This window comes from Mandrillus leucophaeus, unplaced genomic scaffold (assembly GCF_000951045.1).
Source record: "Mandrillus leucophaeus isolate KB7577 unplaced genomic scaffold, Mleu.le_1.0 Scaffold502, whole genome shotgun sequence".
Taxonomy (NCBI): Eukaryota; Metazoa; Chordata; class Mammalia; order Primates; family Cercopithecidae; genus Mandrillus; species Mandrillus leucophaeus.
Window position 1 is genome coordinate 1,619,321 of NW_012105388.1, and position 23,570 is coordinate 1,642,890.

The 23,570-nt window shown below is 44.9% G+C and overlaps 1 protein-coding gene across 5 annotated transcripts in view; it reads right to left on the bottom strand.

The window, feature by feature from the left end:
• The window catches only part of FCGR2B (Fc fragment of IgG, low affinity IIb, receptor (CD32)), a 16,712-nt gene extending 5,010 nt beyond the window's left edge, over window positions 1–11,702 (bottom strand). For 2 of the 5 annotated variants that reach the window (XM_011996127.1, XM_011996130.1), the window contains exons 1-4: window positions 11,470–11,702; window positions 4,508–4,528; window positions 3,140–3,397; window positions 1,559–1,813 (exon numbers count right to left, since the gene is read on the bottom strand). In XM_011996127.1, the coding sequence (XP_011851517.1) occupies window positions 1,559–1,813; window positions 3,140–3,397; window positions 4,508–4,528; window positions 11,470–11,581 (646 nt within the window). In that variant the 5' untranslated portion in view covers window positions 11,582–11,702. The remainder of the gene's footprint in view (window positions 1–1,558; window positions 1,814–3,139; window positions 3,398–4,507; window positions 4,529–11,469) is intronic. The other 3 variants (XM_011996128.1, XM_011996131.1, XM_011996129.1) reach the window with 2 other exon arrangements.
• Window positions 11,703–23,570: the final 11,868 nt, after the last annotated feature.

Genomic DNA, 23,570 nt, shown 5'->3' on the forward strand with positions numbered 1-23,570 from the left:
CACCTCCTCCAGAATGGCAACAGCCCTGCTTGTGTGCTGTTACTGCCTGACAGGCACTGGTGTAAGAGCGTCAGCCTCTTTCATCCCCATGGCAACCCTGTGAGGTGAGTCCTATTAGTGTCCCCATTTTCCACATGAGACAACTGAGGCACAGAGAGGTGGAGTGACTCACCTGGGTCATATAGCTGGTACGCTGTGGAACTAGATTTGAACCCAGGCAGTCCGACCCCACTATGTGCACTCCATCACTGCACTACACTGCTCCCCCCGAGACCTTCTCCAACTGCCTCAGCCCTTGTTGGGCTATGGAGCCTCCTCTGTACTCCTATCCTAGGCTTTTCATGTCCCTATCATTGCTTTTATCCCATCTTACTATAATGGCCTAGTTGTACTTCTGTCTTCCTCACAATGCTGAGAACTCCCCAAGGGCAGGGACTGGACTTCATCTTGGCATCACCCACCATGTCTCACACATTGGCTGACACATAAGCTAGTTTGTTCAAGTCTTGTCAATGAATGATCTAATAAATGAACAAATGAATATAATACAATACGGGCCTAGATCTGAATGCGTATCTAGCCCTAAGAGAGGGATTCTGGCAATGTCTGGGGTTAGGGTCTGGACCAAGTGGAAACTGATAACAAAAGGGACTGGGAGGAGCTACAAACCTGAAATCCGCTTTTTCCTGCAGTAGATCAAGGCCACTGCAGCAGCAACAATGGCCGCTAGAGCAATCCCAGTGATCACAGCCACAATGATCCCTATCGGTGAAGAGCTGCCCACGCTGGGCACTAGGAAAGACAGACATTAGGACAGGATGGGGTTACTATTTGAATGACAACTTTTGTATTCTCCCTGTCCCACCTCCCACCTCCTCCAGTGCTATGTCCTAGTGCTTGTCACCCAAAGCTCTTCTGTGTCTGAGTCACTCACCAATGCAAGACTCATACATCCCCCAGCCTCACCTGCACAGGGTTTCTGTGGCTGGACTTATGCCTCCTGCCTATCCAGGTTTCTCCACCAAACTAATAAAGGCACATTGGCGAGCAGGCAGGAGCACAGGGAAGGAATCCCCTTAGCCCTTGCGGGCAGTAGGGAGGGTGGGCCCAAAGCCTTGCATAGCTGGAGGCATCATTACTCTACGGAGCACAGCCTTGAACAGACTATGACATGCCAGGTTTTCTGGAGTGAATGGCTATAACATGAGCCATGAGAAGAAAGGAGGCAAACTTCAGCTCTTAGGAATGCCCAGGAGCTTGGGGAACCTCTGCACCAATGAGGAAGCTCTGCTTCGCTGCCATCTTTAGTCTGGGGCCTGCATTTCAAAGTGGAACAAGAGCCTGACTACCTATTACCTGGGAGGTGAGGGCTCCAAGTTCTGGCCCCTACTCCTGCTCATTGGCCAATACTTAGCCAGGCCTCCACACCACTCCTCTTTGCTCCAGTGCCCAATTTTGCTGCTGTGGCCTTTCTCAGACCTCCGTGTAGGCCCATGTGACCTTACCGCTTGTCCATCCCCTCTTCTCCCCTCCCTACATCTTGGCAGATTCCCCATACCTTGGACAGTGATGGTCACAGGTTTGGATGAGTATGGCGTGTAGCCTATGTTTCCTGTGCAGTGGTAATCACCACTGTGACTGTGGTTTGCTTGTGGGATGGAGAAGTTGGGATCCATATGGGAAAATTTCTTGGATATTCCATTCTGGAAGAATGTGACCTTGATCAGAGGCTTGTCCTTCCAGCTGTGGCACCTCAGCATGATGGTTTCTCCCTCCCGGAACTCCAGGTGAGGAGTCTGGAGCGCCAGCCACTCTGAAAGATGCAAAAAACCCCAGAGGACCCGGGAGGTTTTGGCTCAGCTCTGAGACCCAGATCTTCCTTACTGATGGGACATGGTGTGCAGAGGGAACAGCTTAGGTCTGAAATCAGACAGTCCTGGACTCTAATGCTTGCTGTGTCATTTATGAACTCTTGGGCAGATAATTTAAGTCTTCTGAGCCTCAGTTTTCTCATTTGTGAAAATGGGCATGATAATGTCATGTATCTACAATAGGCCCTAGCACATAGTAGGTGTTCAGGATACACTCATCTCCTCCTTCTCCCAGGAAGGCAGCTGCAGCCTTTTCCTGCCCGACAGGCCTCTGTAGGAAGAACACAAGAGACCCTAAGATGCGATCTCTTCCATGTCGGGGAGGGAAGGAGGAATCCAGTCTGACCGAGGAGTCTGCATGTGAGAAGGATATATGCCTGTGTGGACAGCAGAAAGTCATGAATGTGCAACAAATGTTACCTGATGAATGCTACTTGACAAATTTACTTGGAGAATGTTAATAAGTGTGGAGCTTCTTTCCAGCAGGGTCTAAAGGCAGCAGTGTCGCCAGTGGGTCATTCGTTTGCTGTGTACATTTGAGGAAAATTTGCTATTCAGGTGAAGGGAGAGGATCAAGTGAAAAGCAACAAGGACAATGTTCATCACAATCTCATTGTAACTTTGCTTTACAGAGAGCCACCTTTCAATGGGAGCTTTGTAAGATCATCAACCTCTCCAGCAAAATATTTACTAAGCTCTGCCCAGTTTCAGATGCTGGAAATACAAAGATGGGTAAGACACGACTTTCATCTCAGGTTTCCCACAGGCTGGTGGAAGAGAAAGACAGAGAAGGGCACCTAGCACTGTGAGAACGTGGAGAAGGGGCATGGAGGGTGGGATGGGGGCAGGGAAACACTGATTCCCACCAGAAGCCTTTGAGGGAGGCATTAGTGCCCCATGGAGCAGGTGAGGAAATGGAAACTCAAGGGTTAAATGAATTAATCATGTTTGTACAGTGAGTCATTTCCAGGGCTAGGATTCAGTTGTGGTCTGTTTGTGCTTTTCAATTCTGCCATTAAAATGGAAATGGGTTTTATGCAGTCGGGATTTCCTTCTGCTTCTCTCACACTTGGCTGCCTGTTTGTGGCCTCGTAACCTTCTGTTCAATCAGGACTGAGGCAAAAACAACCATTGATATATGCTGAGGCAACTCACACTGATGCTTCCCAGTAAGCAGGCCACCCCTCTTTCCTGCAAACCTCTGCCTGAAAGCAGATTTCAACCGTCCTGGGTCTCCCAGGTCCACCCCGGGGCCTTCCTCCACTGACCAGAAAGCACAGTCAGATGAACAGGGTCGCTGAGGCTGGTCCGGCCAGTCTGGCACCTGTACTCCCCGCTGTCATTGTTGTTGGCCTTGAACCTGTAGCTGGGCTGCGTGTGGGCGGGGATGAGAGTCCCATTGTGGAACCACTGAGTGGAGTCGCTGTCAGGGCTGTGAGCCCCCCCGCACGTCAGAGTCACAGAGTCCTCCCGGAGCACGTTGATCCACGGGGGCTCGAGTTTCAGCACAGCCTTCGGGGGAGCTGCTGAGGGGCAGAGAGAGGAGGTAGCGTGAGGAAGAGGAAGCCCAAGAGCCTGAGCAGGCCCTGAATCTCAGACACAGAAGCACCTGTGGGCCTACTGGGGGCACCAAAAGCTGAGCCAGGCCCAGAATGGTTCTGCAACTGAAGGCAGTTGCTTTTGCTCATACATCCCACCACAAGGGCCCCAGGGAGCCCAGGGATTCAGACAGGGCAAAAGAGAAGAGGGAGGGAGCGGGCAAGAGAAACACCCTAGAAATACATATACTTCACCAAGAGATAATCCTCACCAATTCCTTCTCTCTCTCCCCACCAACCTCTCCCCACCACCACAGACACACAGACACCCCATACATACATACTCTTTTGAGACTAACTTTTCTCCCCAATAAACAAAGGTGTTTGGACACTGGTGGATAAATTTTCTCTGGGGCTGACTGAAGGTAAGTGGGGGCTCTGGTGGAGATGGCAGGCATGGGAGTCGGATATCAGGTTTCCGTTCTGACCTAATGTCCTTCTGTGTACTTTTAAAAATGATGTCAAGATGGCCCGTCCTCACACCCAAGCATAGATGAGCCTCTCTGGCCTTAGACGGATAAAGAGAGAGGGAGAAAACCTGGAGGGTCAGTCCTGGGGCGGCAGAGGCTGAGTGGCACAAACACAGAGGTGCTCAGGAAAGTGTAGCCAGAGGTATACAGAGACGGCTCTCTGAAGCTCTCAGAAACATGCACAGTCAAGGATTTAGCAACACAGGGGGACAACATATGCAGGCCATGTGATTTTGCATGTGCCTGAATTTTATTTGGAGAGAGGAAGCTCTTGGTTTTATTTGGACAGCAGAAGGCAGTTGAGAGCGAGGTCAGAGTTCTCATTTTCTGTGACAGCTCCCCCATTTGAACACCATGGCTGCCCACAACTTGCCTCCATGGAAGGAGGAAAAGGAAGGAGGAGAGCAGAAGAGGGAGCAGGGGATCCTTCGGGAGCAATTACCCTTTCCTGGCCCTGACTTGGTACTGGGCTCAGTTGCTGGTACATTTAGAGCACCTCCAGAGAGGGCACTGGGAGGAGAGGAAAAGGGGACCTGGAGGAAGGAAAGGCTGTGGGTGGAGTACTTACCAGGTGTCCCAGCAACAGGAGCTGTAAGACAGAAAGCAAAGATCAGCCCACAGCGGAGTGTCTGAACGAACACCTGCCCTCTTTGGCCCAGAGACTGCCCAGGCCCAGAACGCCCTTCATCTACAGCACAGCCCTCATGATCCCTGGGACATATTCCCTGGGACTGCCTGGATGAGCTGCACTTTCAAAAGGACTGAGAACTCCTTCCCAGTAACAAACAAAAATGAAATAAAATTATATAACACCCTCTTCCACCTGTTTTGTGACATTTTCCTTTGGCTTCCCCTCTTGACTGATTAAAATAAATATGCCTCAGGAAAGAGGTCTCTGTTGGGCTTTACATATGATTTATGCATCAGTATAAATAATTTTGCCAGAGTTTATCCTGAGAGCAAGATTTGTTCTTTTGTTGGAGTGGGGTAGAAATTGCACAGGTAATCCACGATCACTACAGAAAAATAGAAAATACACAGAAGCAAAATATTATCACCTTGGCATACATCCTGTTGGATTTTTTTCTGTGATCACACACACACACATGCTGTTCACATACAGACATACATAAGTGTAAATGAGGATATCCTCTAAAAACTGTTCTTTAACCTGAGTTTTCACTGAGCAATGCAAGTTCTAGTAGATTAATCTGTTTCTATGTTGTCATTTTATTTTATTTTACTTTTGGGGGGGACAGGGTCTCACTCTGTCACCCAGGCTGGAATGAAAGGACGCGATCTTGGCTCACTGCAACCTCCGCCTCCCAGGTTCAAGTGATTCACCTGCATCAGCCTTCCAAGGACTAGGATTACAGGTCTGCGTCACCATACCCAGCTAAGTTTTGTATTTTTAGAAGAGAAGGGGTTTCATCATGTTGGCCAGGCTGGTCTTGAACTCCTGACCTGAAGTGATCTACCTGCCTCGGTCTCCCAAAATTCTGGGATTACAGATGTGAGCCACCACGTGCACCCATGTTGTCATTTTAAAAGGCTACACTATATTCTACTATTTGGCTGTCCTGTGATTTATTTAACAACTCTATTGCTTGGCATTTAGGTCTTCCAGGTTTTTGCTATTAGAAATATCTCTTAAAAGGAGAAAGAGACTGCAAAAGGACACAAGATCTGTGACTTCATGCAGGGGTAGGGGGATGCCACTGGGTTAAGAAAAGAGCTTCCATAGGGGAGGCAGTGTGGGCTAGGGTGGGTAAAGATTTGTGGGTGCTATTATTGGGTAAAGAAGCAAAGCTGGGTCCTTAGGTGAATCAGAGCTGTCTGTGTGTGTGTGTGTGTGTGTGTGTGTGTGCGTGCGTGTGTGTGTGTGTCCATCTGTCCATGGGTGAGGGTCTTCTCTTGCATCTGGGCTGAGAGAAAGTCAAGAAGTTTCCAAGCGCGTGTATATTTTCAGGGACAAAAGTATGGAAGGAAATGGAAGCAGAACCAAGGGGCGAAAAGGAGGCAATGTGGAGAAAGCATTGGCTTCAAAGTTTGGAGAACTGGATTCTGGTCCCAATGCTCCAATACCTCGAAATATACATTTGGACCAATCACTTCCTTCCTTTGCAATACAACATTAATCAACAAACCTGCATTGGTTTCCCACTGCCCTGCAATGCATGCTGAGTTCTACTAAGGGAAAAGAATGTAAGTCCCTACTTCCACTGAGGACAAGAATCTAACGGTGAAGATAAGCACATGTGTAATCTGATGTAAAAGAGATGCCATTAGAGGAATATGGATAAAATGCTATGGAGGTTCAGAGAAAGAAAAGATCCCAGGGCTCTGTGTTTGGGAGGGTTTGGGGTTCAAAAGGAGGAGAATTCCATGGAGAAGATGGGACCTTCCAGGTTCGTCAAGGACCTTCCAGGACTGATAGGATTTTGGTTGAGAGGAAAGAGGTATTCCATGGGAAGGAGCAGCAGGTACTTGGCAACATTCCCAGCAAGTTGCAGCCCAACTTCTACTTGATTTCTGGTCTCTCCTCAAGCACTTCCAATAATGAGGGACAAAGCAGGAAAGCAAGGTAGAAGTCATACTCTGGAGGGCTCCTAGTGCCAGGTGTTGTGACAGTGGGGGAAGGCACATACTGAGTTTAAATGCTGACTCCACTACTGCTACGTGACCTTTCACAAATTACTTAACTTTTCTCTGCCTCAGTTTCCTTGCTTGCAAATGAAGATAATGACAGCAGTATCTACCTCATAGGGTTGTTGTAAGGATTCAATGAGATAATCCAGAGAAGGCATTTAGTGTGCTACATGACACATGGTGAATTTCAAATAAATTTAAGTTAATTTTTTATAAGTTCGCTCCTTGGTTCAGTATACAGTGGGAAGTTACTCAGAATTTTCAAATTGGGGCTGAAAGTGCAGTGTCAAATAGATTGGAACAGGGGAAATGCCAAAGAGATTAATTAAGAAAGAAAGTAATTGTGATGGAAGAATGAGGTCAGAGAAAAAGAAAAAAAAAGAGAGATGACTGCAGTGATCCAGAATATGTGGATAACCCATCAAACACCTGGCCTCTTCACTCCCTGAACTGCTCATCATCAGTAAACTTTCTTTCTTTGGAGATGAACTTTATCTGCTCAAGTAGAGCCCCCAGAATAATCTTTGACCTTATCAAGAACCCCAAAGCATCCATCTTACCACTGTCTATCCTTGAGCACATGTTTGCCTTCACCTCCCACCCACCCCCATCTAGCTTGAATTCAATGAGGCATCACTATAATTACCTCCTTGCAGATCCCCTTAACTTCGGTTGCCTTTCTCTATCTTTACCAAATGCACCTGTATTCTCCATGCCTTTACTTGCTCAATTGCATGTTACTGAAATTACCACACAAGAAGGCAAACTGTTGATGCAGTAAATGTGTGATCACCGCATTCAATAGGACACTGAACTGCCATTGTGGACTTTTCTCCAAGACATTTGCTCTGCTACTCTGAGTAGTGACATTCATCTTTTCCTCATTCCCCAAACTTTCTCATCCCACCCTCTGCCTCCAGTCCCCTCTCATTTTTAGCTGATGCCTTCCCTCATATTTCACAGAGAAAAAAAAAGAGGTTACACAGAAAATCTCACATCGTCCCCCGACTAAATCTACCAGTCTATCTGCATCTCCTCCTGTCTTCTCCTTCCTTGAATTTCATTGGAGAAAGTATCTCTCCTCCTGTCTATGGTCAGTCTCAAGTAAGTACTCTGATCCCATTCCCTTTAATCTTCTCAAGGATTTCCCTTTCTGTTATTCACTTTCTCTTCTGCATCACCAGTTTCTCCCTCTTAGCTGGATCTTCCCATCAATGGTAAATTTATTTCAGTATCTTCCACTAAAAATAAAAAACAAAAAAACAAAAAAAACTTTTCCTTGACACCACATATAATTCCACCACATATAATTACTGCCCCATTTCACTCAGTTTGTTGTTGTTGTTGTTGTTTGTTTGTTTGTTTTTGTTTTTGACAGAGTCTCACTCTGTCACCCACGCTGGAACACAGCGGCACCATCTCAGCTTACTGCAACCTCCGCCTCCCAGATTCAAGCAATCCTCTTGCCTCAGCTTTCTGAGCAGCTGGGATTACAGGTATGCCCCACCATGCCTGGCTAATTTTTGTATTTTTAGTAGAGATGGTGTTTCACCATGTTGGACAAGCTGGTCTTGAACTCCTAACCTTAAGTGATCCACCCACCTTGGCCTCTCCAAGTGTTGGGATTACAGGCGTAAGCCACCACGCCTGGTCTCTCTTGTCCCTTTCACAACTAAATTTCTCCATTGTTTTTCTTACACAGGCTGTCCTCATTTCTTCTTCCATTCACTGTCTAATTCTCTGCAATTTGGACTTGGCCCTCAGCAGTCCACTAAAACTTTTCTTGGCAAAATCACCAATGGCTTCGTGTTGTCATATCAAGTGGACACATTCTGTTTCTTTCCGTCTTCCTCATGTCAATATCTATCTTCACTATCCACCCAGCTACATAGGCCAGAAACCTGCAAGCCATCTTTTAACCTCTCTGTCTCCCAAAATCCAGCCCCTTCCATACCAGGAAGTCTTGCTGATCCTGCTTCCAACTTAGATCTCAAACTCACTAACTTCTCTTCACCCCCATTATAGCCACTACTCAGTTTAGGTCACCATCAGCTTTTTCCCGTATCTTAATTTGTCCCCTCACTTCTTATGGTTCCCCTACAATCCATTTTCAACAAAGAAGCTAGTTCCTTAAAAAAGAAAAAAAAAAAAAGAAATCAGATGATGTCACTCCCCTGCTTACAAGCCTTCAGTTGCCTTTCTTTGGTCTTAAAATAAAGTGGAAATGGCCTACAAGCCCTACTCAATTTGGTCCGTGCTTACTTCTCCAGCCTCAGCTCAGAACCCTCTTCCCCTACTCATCGAGTTTCATTAACACTTGCCTTCCTGGCATTCTTCAAATTTGGGGGTTTTCTGTATGCCAATCCCTCTACCCTGAAATGCGTCCTCGATCACCAAATGGCTAAATCCCTACCATGTTGAGTCTCAGCTTACATGTCACCTCCTCAGAAAAATCTTTACATAACATCCTGTTTAAAGTAGGCTGCTCTCTTGTCTTCCCCACAACTAATCTTATCACAATACCCTATTTACATCTTCATAGTCCTTTTCCATTTGTACTTATGCCTTCTTGATTGTTTACTTTTCATTTATATCCCTCAGTGGGATAAAAATTCAAAGAGAGCAGTAGCCATATTAATTTTATGTGCCATTGCTCTGGAAATCATTCACTGGTTGGATCTAGGCAGGAGATAAGAGAGCCCAAAGTTGTATTGACAACAGGAGGTGAAGAAGAGGAAACAGATGCAGAAAGAATTTAAGTGGCAGAGAGAAGTTGGCATTTAATAGACTGTGGGGGTGATTTAAGTTGGATAACTAGGAAAAGGGTAGCTGTGCTTACACAAATACAAATGTTAGCAGGAGAAGAACATTTGTAAGGAGGAGATGATAAGTTGGATTTTGAATATGCTTTGTTTTTGAGCTGGCGAATCGTTTTAGAGGTGTCCAACCAGCAGTGGAAATGTAAAATTATACTTGACAGAAGCAAGCAAGAGAAATAGGTTTAGGAGTTATTGACATAGAAGTGGTAGCTAAAAACCTCAGTAGGATTGGCAAGGGGGACGGTGTAGTGGGAGAGAGGGTGAAAAAAGAAGAGGAAGAAGAGGGAGAGAAAAAAAATAAAAAGATGAGGAAAGGAGAGAGACGTCACTAATTATTTATCCATTCCACAGTTAATAAATAGTAGTAAATACCAAACATGCTCCCACCCAGTGTACTTGTTGCTTCACAGTAAGTTCATTGACCTCGTATTTCCGGTCAGGAAAGCTGTCAGTCATGCTCACTGATAAGTCTCCAAGTCCTAGAACAGTGCCTGCACATAGAATTTGGAGAATCAGCAGCAGCAAAGGTGGTAAAAACAGAAAGTGCAGTGTACATATTGCCTGGCTGTAGAAGAAGATCCATTTGGGGTGCAATGGGGAACACGGTTAGCAGGGCAGAATTAGAGTTTTTGCAGTAGGCAATGGAGCAGCACAGAAGGCATTTATGAAATGCACTGACACAGCCATAGCTGGACCTGAAGATGCCACGGCCTTGGTGTGCAGCATGGATGCACGGGAGGGGAGACAGGAGCAATCAAGACCCCGTCAGAGGGTGCTATAAAAATTGAGTTATCGAGTGATGAAGACCTAAATGTGGAAGCCCCAGTAAGAGTGGAAAAAAATAGGGTAAATCCTTGATGATTTACCAAAAGGCAAATGGGAGAAAATACCAAAGATCTTTCCCAGGAATCTTGCCCAGGTGACTAGCACATTAGTAGCACTAGGAGCAGAGATAAAGAAGCACATCACCTCTCTAGGCCTGAGCTTCCCCACATGACAAATGAAGTAGTTCACCTTACTTTCTCTTCGAATTTAATCCATGCATCCCATTCATGGAGGAATAGTTTCTCTTCCTTACCTCTTTCTGCTGTAGCCCAGTATCATCCTGCATTGACAACCAAGAGCTGAGGGTCCCCAGAGCTGATCAGATTTCACTAGCAGCCACAGCACACAATTTGGATGAGTGGCAGTATGCTTTCCTCTAGAATGTGAGGGTGGAAGCCCCAGGAATTGAGATTGGAGAGATAGTCCTGGCAGTAGATCTCCCCTACTTGGCCTCCCATAGGCTTTCAAAACCACCTAGCATGATCAGTCCCTGTCCCCTGTTCAACAGCTGAGAACATAGTCTAAAAACAGCCTTCCATGTTGGCCTAAGACCCTGGCTTTCTTGCTGATCAGATCAAGTACCTCCCCATCATGGTCTGTGTGGTAAAAAGAAGCATGCATGATTTCTCTGGTTCCCACAACACATCACTCCAGACTTACCCAGGTGTGTGTATTCTCAGAGCCCCTGTTCTCTGGATAACCTAGATCTCCCTGTGCTTCTGCCCAGGGGAATATTTTTACACATGAAGATGATAGGCTTCTGCTGCATGAAGTGGTTTCACGGGCACGGAGAATGGCCACCGCCACCTCCTCCCAAAAATGCATCTTATAACTTCCTCCCTACCCCTTATCCAAGGCAGCACTGGCCCTCCTGACTAAGATGTGGTCTTTTGTGAAACATAAATTTCAAAGAAGGCAAACACTCTGGCCATTCATTTGCCATTCAAATATAGGTTACTAGACTTTTCTCACAGCGGGTTCTGATGTGGGAAGTGACAGAACATCAAGAGTCTGGGTGTTCAGTGAGATTGGGTGAAAGACACAGAAAAAACCCTGAACTCTGCCACACTGGATGACTTTCCAAAGCCAGCAGAGTCGTCAGGGTTTCATCTTCACCAGCCTGCCTTCCCTCCCCTGGGTGTCCTGACGGGCTTCCCATGCCACCCCTCATCCTTGCCCAGGCTTATCCCCAACCGAGTTTCCTGTTCTTCTCTCCCTCCCGGGGGCCCTGACTCACCCAGGAATAGCACAGCTGTCCACAGAAGCATGTGGCCCCAAGGCTGGGAGGACTTGCAGTCAGCCCAGTCACTCTCAGTAGCAAGGACAGGTAAGAATGACAGGATTCCCATCACTCCCTGGAGCGAGCTGGTGCCCAGAGTACAGCAGTCACAGCCTTCTCTCCAAGTTTGGCGGATTCTACCCCAGAGGGCAAACAAATTCTGGAGTCTGAAAGAGGAAGTGAAAAAGAAATGTTCTGTTTTATCATAGGCTCCTCCCTTTCCACCCTCTTTCCTCTCAGTTGTTCCCTCCTAGAAGATTCAGAGCTTCCCAGATAAATCTGGCGTAGCCCATATTCAAATTCACAGAAATTTTAGAAACTATGGAAACAACTCCCTTCTTCTCCCTCTGAGGCCACAGCTGGCTTGGGCCTCTGGGAGAAAGAGGGAAATGGTCACCAAAACTCAGCTCAGAACCTCCTGTTGCAGTCTCTATCCTCCTGAGAAAGGGCGATGGATGACAGCATGCACCAGCAATCTAGTACTTCTACTTCCACTTGGAGACCCAGGCACTGGAATCTGGACTCCTCCTGAAATTGAGCATGGGGGCTCCAGGCCACCTACCATCATTTAATTTTCTCTATTGTCAGAATCCCAGACTCACTTTTGAGTTGTGGAACAAGGACAAGGAGGTATGTCAGGATGGCAATAGAATGACCACGCTCATCCTCATTATTCCCCTGCCCATATTCATTCTTTTTCTGATTCATTCTTCCATTTAATGAATATCCCAGTAAATATCTATTGAGTGCCAATCTGTGCCTTGGTTTTGTATCTTGGTCATTTTTGCCACCCTCATTTCCATCCCTGTTCTCACTGCAATGGCATGGTGAAAGAGCATGGGCTTTGAAGCTGTGTTAGGTTTAGGTTTGAATGCCAGGCGGCTTCTCAGAGTGTCAGGTTCCAGATCTGTAAAAGTGAAGATTATTGTGCCTACCATTTAAGCACAGTTTCTCAGCCTCAGCACTATGGACATTTTGGGCCAAACTATTCTTGCTGTGAGGACCTTCCCTGAACATTGTAGGATGTTCCGCAGCACCCCTGGGCTCTACCTGTTAGACGCCAGTGGCACCCCCAGTTGTGAAAACAAAAATGCCCCCAGATATTGGCAAGTGTTCCCTAGGGGATGAATTGCCTCTAGCTGAGAACCACAGTACTACAGGTTTTTGGAAAGTAAAAGAGAATATGAGGGTTAGCAAAGTGCTTGGTACATCACGGGTGTCCGGTGAATGCTAGTTCCCTTTTCTTGCATTCTGTCATTATCCGCATCACCATTTGTTCACCCTCAACATCTCCAGAACACGAGTTTCTCCGGAATCTCTCCTGGGGCCCCTTTCTGGGGACTCTTTCCCAAATGCCCTCTCAGGAAGCAAGCTCTAATACTTTAATACTTAAGGAAATGACACTGTAAAACCTTGTTATCACATTCTGTGGTCTTCAGAAACCTTCAACAGCCCCACCCACTCTGACACATGTTTTTACTACTGCCCCGATTCTACCCCCAAATCCATCTCCAGCTCTTATCTAATTTTTAGGTTAAAAATTATGTTTTTTAACTGGTGATGAGATAACAATGAGCTGGCATCAATACTTTATAAATATCATGAGAAACAAAGGCACACAATATACAGGTAACACACTAAGAAACCAAAATGAATAGTTACTATGTAAGCATATGAATTCTTACTGTAAAACAAAGGGTATCTGAGACAGGTCGCAATTAATTTAGAAGTTTATTTTGCCAAGTTTAAGGACATGCCCAGAAGAAAAAAACACGGAATCACAAGAAACAGTATGTGGTCTGTGACTTTCTCCAAAGATGAATTTGAGGGTTTCAATATTTAGAAGAAAAGCAGACTGGAGGGGAAAGAGGAAGAGTATGATAATCCACATGTTATAAGGGAAAAGGAGCAGGTAGGGGAATAGTCAATTAAGTATTGTCTTGCTCTCAGTAAATCGGCACTTTATGTAAGATAATGTAGAAACAGAATAACCTGTGGAGTTTTTTTTCTTTCTTTCTTTCTTTCTTTCTTTTGAGCCAGTCTTACTCTGTCGCCCAGGAGGGAGTGCAGAGGTGTGACGTCAGTTCACAGCAACCTCGGCCTCAAGCGATTCTCCTGCCTCCTCCTCCCAAGTAGCTGGAATTACAAGCATCTGCCACCACGCCCTGCTAATTTGTTTTTCTTTTGTATTTTTAGTGGAGCTGAGGTTTTGCCATGTTGGACAGGCTGGTCTTGAATTCCTGACCTCAAGTGATCCACTCACCTTGGCCTCCCAAAGCGCTGGGATTACGGGTATGAGCCACCACACCTGGCCACCTGTGGAGATTTTTAATCTTTTGTCTGTAGCTATCTGCTTAGGATCGAAAGGAAAGTCAGTTTCTTGTATGACTCAGTTTTCAGTTTAATTTTTTTTTTCTTTTGGCATAGTGAATTGGAGTCCTGAGTTTTTATTTTCCTTTCACATTATTACTACGGAGGAGGCACTAGACTCACATTATTTCTAATTTTCAACAACCCCAGAAGATAAGTATTATCATCCTCATTTGCACATGAAGAACTTAACTTCAGAGAAGTTAAAACGATTTGTCCAAAGCTACATGGTTAATAAGTGGTGGAGTCAGAATACGAAACCAAGTCTGCCTGACACTAAAGACTTAGGTTTTCTACAATACCAAAGGAGCTTCACAAACAGTGTGCAGGCAGCACCTTCATGCCTTGTATGAGTTATCACTACACAGAACTAATGAGTGGCTCTCAGGCCTAGCAATAGCCAGGTAGGGCCAGTTGCCCCTGGCTGTAAGAAGCCTCATTTGTTTACAACTTTACTTGTGTGGTTTTCTCTGTGCCACAGTTTAAAAATGATCAGGAAGTCCTACACAGTGCACATGCTACTTCCCTGAATTGTCTCGGGATCCAAATACCACTACTAGACATTTTACTGAGACAAAAGAACCAGACAATATCTTTTTGATGACTTATTAAAGGAGATAGACACAGAGTTAGGTAGGGCATTTCCAAGGACACTAAATCAAAACAGAAATGAGTTTCTTTTTCTCATCACAGCTGGGAAAGGGAAAGCACAAAATACAAGGAGATATTTCTAAAACAAAATGGTTATGAATAGAGGGGCACACTATTTATTAAAACTGAAATATGCCAGTCAGAAAGGAAAATTTTTGGGCGGGGCCCAGTGGCTCATACCTGTAATCCCAGCACTGTGGGAGGCCTAGGTGGGCAGATCACTTGAAGTCAGGAGTTTAAGAGTAGCCTGGCCAATATTGTGAAACCCTGTCTCTATAAAAAACAAAAATTACCTGGGCATGGTGGCGCATGCCTTTAGTCCCAGCTAATTGGGAGGCTGAGGCACAAGAATTACTTGAACCCGGGAGGCAGAAGTCGCAGTGAGCTGAGATCATGTCACTGCACTCCAGCCTGGACAACAGAGCAAGACTTTTCTCTAAGGAAAAAAAGAAAGGAGAATTCTTTGAAAGGGATGATTTGATATAAAATGTGTATTCTGGTAATGGGAAAAGTATGAATAACTCAAAAATCATGATAATCATAATGAAGATGCTTGGAGACAGACCCAGATCAAGAGCCTCATTGCGTCTCTTATCAGCTGTGCAATCTTGGATATATTATTTATCTTTTTTTTTTTTTTTCAGAGTCTTGCTCTGTCACCCAGGATGGAGTGCAGTGGCATGATCTCAGCTCACTGCAACCTCCGCTTCCTAGGTTCAAGCGATTCTTCAGCCTCTGTCTCCCAAATAGCTGGGATTACAGGCACGCACCACCATGCCTGGCTACTTTTGTATTTTTAGTAGAGACGGGGTTTCACCATGTTGGCCAGGCTGGCCTTGAACTTCTGACCTCAGTAATCCACCCGCCTCGGCCTCCCAGAGTGCTAGGATTACAGGTGTGAGCCACTGCGCCTGGCCTATTCATCCTTTTTAAGCTCTGTTGTCTCATCTGTGAAATAGAGATTACATTAGTATTCACCATATAATGTTGTGAAGATTAAATGAGAAAATCCATAAATAATGCTAAACATAGAACCTGCCATATAAATTTAGTCTTTATCATTATTATCATTAAAAGTCTGGAAGAGCCGGGCGCGGTGGCTCAAGCCTGTAATCCCAGCACTTTGGGAGGCTGAGACGGGCGGATCACGAGGTCAGGAGATCGAGACCATCCTGGCTAACATGGTGAAACCCCGTCTCTACTAAAAAATACAAAAAAAACCCTAGCTGGGCGAGGTGGCGGGCGCTTGTAGTCCCAGCTACTCGGGAGGCTGAGGCAGGAGAATGGCGTGAACCCGGGAGGCGGAGCTTGCAGTGAGCCGAGATCTGGCCACTGCACTCCAGCCTGGGCGGCAGAACGAGACTCCGTCTCAAAAAAAAAAAAAAAAAAAAAAAAAAAAAAGTCTGGAAGAGTCTAGTCTCTGTTTCAAGTTGGGACTAGTGTTTATAGACCCACTTTGGGAAGGCAGATAAATGCAATAAATTCAAACCGTTCCAATTTTACATACTCTCAGATTCCAGCCACTTGATTCAGAATGTACTCCTTTCTTTTTGTTTTGCTTGGTTGAATTTTGTTTCTCTTCCTCTTGATATCCTGACCACAGGCTCAGTGAATCCCTGTGGTTGTTTTTATCAAACCTCTCTACAGTTTCCTCCTTATAGCCACTTCCCCATAAGCTGAGACAGCCAGGCACTACAATCAGCTGCCAACCCCAAAGGAGGGGGAAACCTGGCAGAGAATGCAACCACCAGGAAAACAAACAGAAAGAATGATTGACTGATGGAGGCTCTGGTTGGAGAGGCCTCAGCTGGGTCTAAGCATCAGCCACACCTCCTCAGGGAATTCAGGTCTTTGTGTTAAAGCATCATCATCTCTAACAACCCGTTAGAAATGCAAATACCCCGCTGAGGGTGTTAGCTCACGCCTGTAATCCCAGCACTTTGCGAGGCCGAAGTGGGTGGATCACTTCAGCCAGGGAAGAGGGAGAGAGTAACCTTTCTGAGTTTTATGGCTTGTTTTGGGGAAGAGGGATTTTGGTTTCTGACTTGCTTCAGGGGAGAAGGAAGGGTAAAAGACAGGAGGGCAAGAGAATGTCAGAGAGACCTTGCTTCTGAGGCCTTCCAATCTCCTTTACTTCAAAGCACTCAGCAGGCCAAAGTGCCATACGCTGGGGTATTGTTTCTGTGCCCCAACTGGTGACACTGGGTAAAATTGGAAATGACTCAATGCTTATCATCATTAGGAACACGGTGATTAGAACCAGGAAGAACTTGTAAACAGCATCCAATTATTGGTGAGAGAACAGACAAATAGATTAATGGAACAGAATAGAGAGCCCCCAGATAGGCTCACATGAATATAGTCAACTCATCTTTGACAAAGAAGCAAATGCAAAGCAACAGAGAAAAGTCATTAAAAACCCTCATTTCAGAGGAGTACTTCCCCACACCCAGGAGGAAGGAATGGTACACAGGCCAAGAAGAATCTGAACACACAGGCCTTGCTAAGTTTTCCCCATCAGTCTGTTAGCATCAGACTATACCCTTTGTCCAATCACATTTCTACAGGGCTAGGCATTCCTCATTGAACCTAAGCATAAAAACAGAGTCTTCCCTGAGTCTTTGGGTCTTCATTTCAGAAGGCTCCTGCATCATGTAAAATTTTGATAAAATAAAATAAAATTTTGATAAACGTTTATCTTGCTAACTCAACTTTTGGTATAGGACTGTCAGCTATGACCCTCATGATGGGCGAGGAAAGTTATCACAACTTTCCACCTCTATGAAGCTCCAGATTCTACTCTGTCTTCAATGATGATTTTCAGTATGAGGGTGCCCAGTCTGCCACAACCTGTCAGGGACAGAAGAGAGTTGAGATCTTAGGTAACACCTGGGCAGGCTCCTCTCTGGGACAACACACAGAAGGGTGAGGACAAAGAGATAGCTTACTGTGAGCGCCACCCTAAAAAGGTGCTAGCCAGGAAGGAAGACATATGCCATCATGCCATCCCCTGGAGAGAAAGCAGAAGGGTTGAGAACCAGAGATGTCCATTAATCATGTATCCAAAGCAGAACTGATGTGTGAGGAGGAGTCAGAAGCAGATGGGAGGGTGCTGGGTCCAGGGCCAGTTTGAAACAAATCTTGTCAGCCAGGCGTGCTGGCTCATGCCTGTTATCCCAACACTTTGGGAGGCTGAGGCAGCCAGATCACTTGAAGTCAGGAGTTCGAGACCAGCCTGACCAGCATGGTAAAACTCCATCTCTACTAAAAAGATAAAAATTAGCCAGCTGTGGTGTCGCACACTCGTAATCCCAGCTACTTGGGAGGCTGAGGCAGGAGAATTGCTTGAACCGAGGAGGTGGAGATTGCTGTGAGCCAAGATCATGCCACTGCACTCCAGCCTGGGTGGCAGAGCAAGACTTTGTCTCAAAAAAAGAAAAAGAAAAAGAAAAAAGAAACAAATCTTGCCACCATCAAGTTCCCATCATCCATTTCTCCTTGTGCATTTATTGGCAGACTGATAAGGCAGGACAGATCCTAAAAGTGATTGGAATGTAAATAAAGGAGATCTCTGCCTCTACTAAATATATATATAATAAAAGTTAAAAGGAGATCTCCTCTGATCAAGGTATTTGAGTAAAGTTGCAAATACGAAGGTAAGTATTGCTGCTGGTTGAGTAGTCTTATGGAAAAGGCCTTCAATCGGGTCTCGGTTTATTGTTCTAGAAACGGGGAAAAGTATTTTGTACAAGAGGACAGTGGAAGTTCCTGCTCGGCACCTGTTCTTTCCTGTGACCTCCAGTCTCAGTAGAGGCCCTAGGAGAAGAGTTTACTCTGACCGGAGCAGAAGGGCAGGCTGCAGTTAACTTGCGCCCTGGAAGAATTACAGAAGTAAAACGAGGTCTTCAGGAATCACTGGAGGGAAATGATACCGAGAGTGACAATAGAAACAAATTCTGAGCAGGAAAGCAATAACTCATGGGGATCAACTAGTGACTGATTTACTCAATCCATATCCAGTGCTCTAACCCAATGTTGACTCTGCTAGGTAAGAAAGATGGGGTGGGGATGGATGGGAGGAAAAGATGAAGAAATGAGAAGAACAGTGGTCTCTGTCCTGAGGAACCCTCATTACAATGGGAAAGACAGGATACATGCAGGAGACAGATATGAAAACAATACTAACCTATCCTGTGCTTTACCTGAATTAGAGCAGAAAGGAGTAGAATTAAAAATTGAGGCTGGGCACGATGCCTCACGCCTGTAATCCCAGCACTTTGGGAGGCCGAGGCAGGTGGATCACCTCAGGTCAGGAGTTTGAGACTAGCCTGGCCAACATGATGAAACCCCATCTCTACTAAAAATACAAAAAATTAGCCGGGCGTTGTGGCACGTGCCTGTAATCCCAGCTACTCGGAAGGCTGAGACAGGAGAATTGCTTGAACCCGGGAGGCGGAGGTTGTAGTGAGCCAAGATCACACCACTGCACTCCCACCTGGGCAACAAAGTGAGTGACTCAGTCTCAAAATAAATAAATAAATAAAAATTGAGGAAAAGTGTGAGTGTTAGAAGAAATAATTGATTATAGAGCCAAAATATCTAATCAGAAAGATTGTGATTTCAGACATATCTGCATACTCTCTCTTCCTTACCTCTTCCTCCTGTAGTCCAGTATCATCCTGCATTGACAGCCAAGAGCCAAGGGCCCCAGAGCTGATCAGATTTCACTAGCAGTCACAGCACACAACTTGGATGAGTGGCAGTATGCTTTCCTCTAGAATGTGAGGGTGGAAGCCCCAGGAATTGAGGTTGGAGAGATAGTCCTGGCAGTAGGTCTCCCCTACGTGGCCTCCCCTAGGCTTTTCAAACCACCCAGCATGATCAGCCCCTGTCCCCTGTACAACAGCTGAGAACATGGTCAGAAAAGAGCCCTCCATTTTGGAGGGTAGTTCTGAATATGAAGAAGTAATAACAAAAATGTATGAAGAATGTAGTAGCTCAGAGAAACAGGCTTGTACCATGAAGGGTTAGGACAGTCATAAAATGGAAATCATGTTTAAATGAGAAACAACATGGCCTCAAGGAAAACAAACGCCAGTATCAGGCTTTGGTGAAAAGTTAGAACAAGGAGAGATTGTAAACTAACCAGAGGTGCGAAGAGCAAATAGCAGAGCCTGCCTACATAGCACAACTCCTGCCTGCATGGCCATCAGGACACATTTGGGGCCAACCTCAAGGACACTTTTGATAACTTTTAAAACACACCATTTTACTTTCTGCTTTTTAGATTATCAAGTCATGTGAGAAACAGATAACTTCATCTAATTTCTGTGCTTAAACTCATTATGCTCTGCCATTCTGGTGATTTTTCATTTTGGACTTGGCTATTTTGATTTATGGTATAAAAACAGCTGTGAAAACCAGCCTCATTAAAATGTTTTAATTAGAAACACTCCCCCCAAAAAAGCTGTATTAATTAGAAACACCCGAAAAAACAGATAATACACAAAGTGATAACTTTTCTTGAACCCATCGGAGTGCTGAGGTAGTGAGGCAACCAAGTACCCTGAAATCTAAGAAAAGACAGGCGTTTCTAAAGAGGGCTAGGATATGAGCACAGGCTCACCTGTAAGACAGCGTGGAAGGAAGACAGGACTGCCATTCAAATGGGTTAGAGGAATTCAGCTAAAATTTTTAATAAATCGCTGAAAGCCAGATGTGGCCAAGAACTCAGAGCTCACGATACAACGGGCATTCCCACCCGTTTGAAGCATCTTCATGGCCCTCCACCAGAGCTCATGAAAAGCTTGTGACCAGGGAATACATACCTAGGTAATGGAGCAGCCATCATTCTGGGAAAGGCATGAAGCCCACCTGAATCCTTTTTTTCTAAGGAACAAATGTCTTAAATCACTAGAAGAAGGGCCCAGGGCACAGGAAAAGAGCCCATTATACCTGGAGGAAAGGAACAGGAAAAAAAAAATCTCTCTACCTTTGGGGAAGCGGCTGGAAACTATCCCCAGCCTAGATGATTACAGGTCTTTTACCATTGAGTGAGATCTAGGATCACTGAAAAAGCCCTATCCTCAAGATCCAGGGACAGAAGGCCCGACTAAAACTGAGGTGGGACTAGAACAGCTGTCACAGACCCACATGTTCTTCTTAGCCACTGCCCTGAAAAAACCAATGAGAACAGTGGGTATTGCAGCAAAGAAAGAGTTTAATCATCACAGGGCCAGCCATGGGAAGAGAGCAGGGAGCAATTTCTCAAACCCGTCTCCCCGACAATTCAGAGACTAGGGTTTTTCAAGAGTACTTTGGTGGGCAGGAGGCTTGGAAACTGGAACAATTGATTGGCTGGGGATGAAATTACAGGAGGCGTCTAAAGCTGTCTTCGCGCAGCCAAGTCAGTTCCCAGGAGTGGGTGGATCTCAGGACCTAGTGGCGTCTCTTGGTCTACTGAAATGCTGAATCTGAAAAATATCTTGAAGACTCGAAGACTCGTTCTTCAGGTTTCACAATAGTGATGTTATCTATAGGAGTAGTTGGGGAAGTTATAAATTTTGCGACCCCCGGTTACGTGACTCTGGAGCAGTAAGCAACATGCTACCATAAGGACACACGGAAAGCAAGGAAGTGAGGAAGACGCACTAAGCAATGGCAGGTCATTGTTTAACTGAGTCTATTATTCAGCAAAGTTAAAGTCCCTACCATATTTTAATCTTGCCTTATGAATGCAGTTTCAATCTTGAACAGGAGGGAGTTCAGTTTCCCTTGCCCCAAAGTTTAACTATAAATTTCTCTCATAGCTATTTTGATCTCCATGCTAGAATAAGCAAAATATATATATATATATATATGGGTTAGAAGCAGGATGGAGTCAGTGATGTTAGATTTCTCTATTTATTTATTTTTTATTTTTATTTATTTATTTATTTATTGAGATGGAGTCTTGCTCTGTCATCTAGGCTAGAGTGCAGTGGTGGGAACTCGGCTCACTGCAAGCTTTGCCTCCCTGGTTCAAGCAATTCTCTGCCTGCCTCAGCCTCCCGAGTAACTGGGATTACAGGTGCCTGCCACCATGCCCAGCTAATTTTGTATTTTTAGTAGAGACTGGATTTCACCATCTTGGCCAGGCTAGTCTCGAACTCCTGACCTCAAGTGATCCACCGGCCTCAGCTTTCCAAAGTGCTAGGATTACAAATATGAGCCACCACGCCCGGCCAGATTTCTTTCATTATTTATACATATATTCTGCAAAGGCAGCTTCACAACGGAGAAATCTCTGCCCTACCTCCCAGGCTAGCAAGTACTGAGTAAGAAGCAAAAGTACTCTGCCACTGAAGAGAGAATCTCTGAGGTGCAGGCACATACTTTAGGAAGGCTTAAAGTTGGGGTAGTGCAGGAAAATTGAGAAAATACCCTCCAGGAATACCAGCATCTCTTGGTCTACTGAAATGCTGCCTCCACCCAAGCACAAGACAACACTAGAAGAATTTGAAGGTAACTATGGGAACAACAAAACTCGAACCCAGCTCAACTCTTGACTAGATTGGCCCACACTAAGAGCTTACCAGAATAAGAGGGGTGCTCATTTCCAACCATAAATACAATTTACCTCAGTCCCTACTGTCTTACACATAATATCCAGAATTCAATAAAAACAATGAGCCAACACAGAAAAGCAAGGTTTAAAAATCCTGTCAACAGACAATGCAAGCAATAGAAACTGCCTCAAAGATGATTCAGATGTCGGTACTATCAAATAGGGAAATTTTAAAATCAAACCATTAATTATAACCATATTTAACATGTTAAAGGCTCTAGTGGAAAAGGTAGACAATATACATAAACAGATGGCGAATTTCAGCAGAAAGATAGAAACTATAGGAAGAGTCAAACGGAAATGTTAGAAAATTTTAAAACAGAGTAAAACAGAAGAAGAGTGTATTTCACAGGGTCATCAGTAAATGCCATACAGCTGAGAAAAATATCAGTACTTTGAAAATGGGCTCATAGAAATTACCCAAACTGAAATTCAAAGAGTAAAAAAAAAGAAAATAGAACAGAACACCCAAGAACTGTGGGACAATATAAACTGGCCTAACATATATGTAATTGAAATCCCAAATAAGAGAGAAAGAATGAGAGAGAAGAAACATTTAAAGAGAAAATACCCAACAATTTTTCAAAAATAATGGAAGTTATCAAACCACAGATCTAAGAAGGACAGAGAAGCATAGGCAGACTAAAATACACACACACACACACACACACACTCTCTCTCTCTCTTTCTCTATCTCTCTCCTAAATATATCATATTTAAACTGCTGAAAACCAAAGATAAATAAAGCATTATTAAAATACCCATAGATCTTCATTTTATTTTATTTTATTTTATTTTATTTTATTTTATTTTATTTTATTTTTTGAGACAGGGTTTTGCTCTTGTTGCCCAGGCTGGAGTGCAATGGCACAGTCTCAGCTCACCACAACCTCTGCCTCCTGGGTTCAAGCAATTCTCCTGCCTCACCCTCCCAAGTAGCTGGGATTACAGGCATGTGCCATCATGCCCGGCTAATTTTGTATTTTTAATAGAGATGGGGTTTCTCCATGTTGTCAGACTGGTCTGGAACTCCCGACCTCAGGTGATCCACCCCCCTCGGCCTCCCAAAGTGCTGGGATTACAGGCATGAGCCACCGCGCCCGGCCAGATCTTTATTTTAAAATTTTTAATTGGAAAGCTAGGATGCCAGTGCCACCACTCTAGCCAGCCACAAAGAAATGCAGAAATATCAAAATATCTAAATCTTTCTCTTGGCCAACTCAACTGGCTGGAATATTTTAAAAGAAAAGTTTTCTAAGATACAAAGATGAGCAAAAGAAGAGTAGCCAAGCCTAGTTTCTAATGCACAATAATACTTTGTTTCCAAAATAAATGGGAACCCAGATCTTGTTTTCTGATCTTCCCTTCGAGACCAAAACTTCAGGCCATCTCCTCATCTGCAGTCTTCCTTATCTCTTCCTTGACAGAAGAA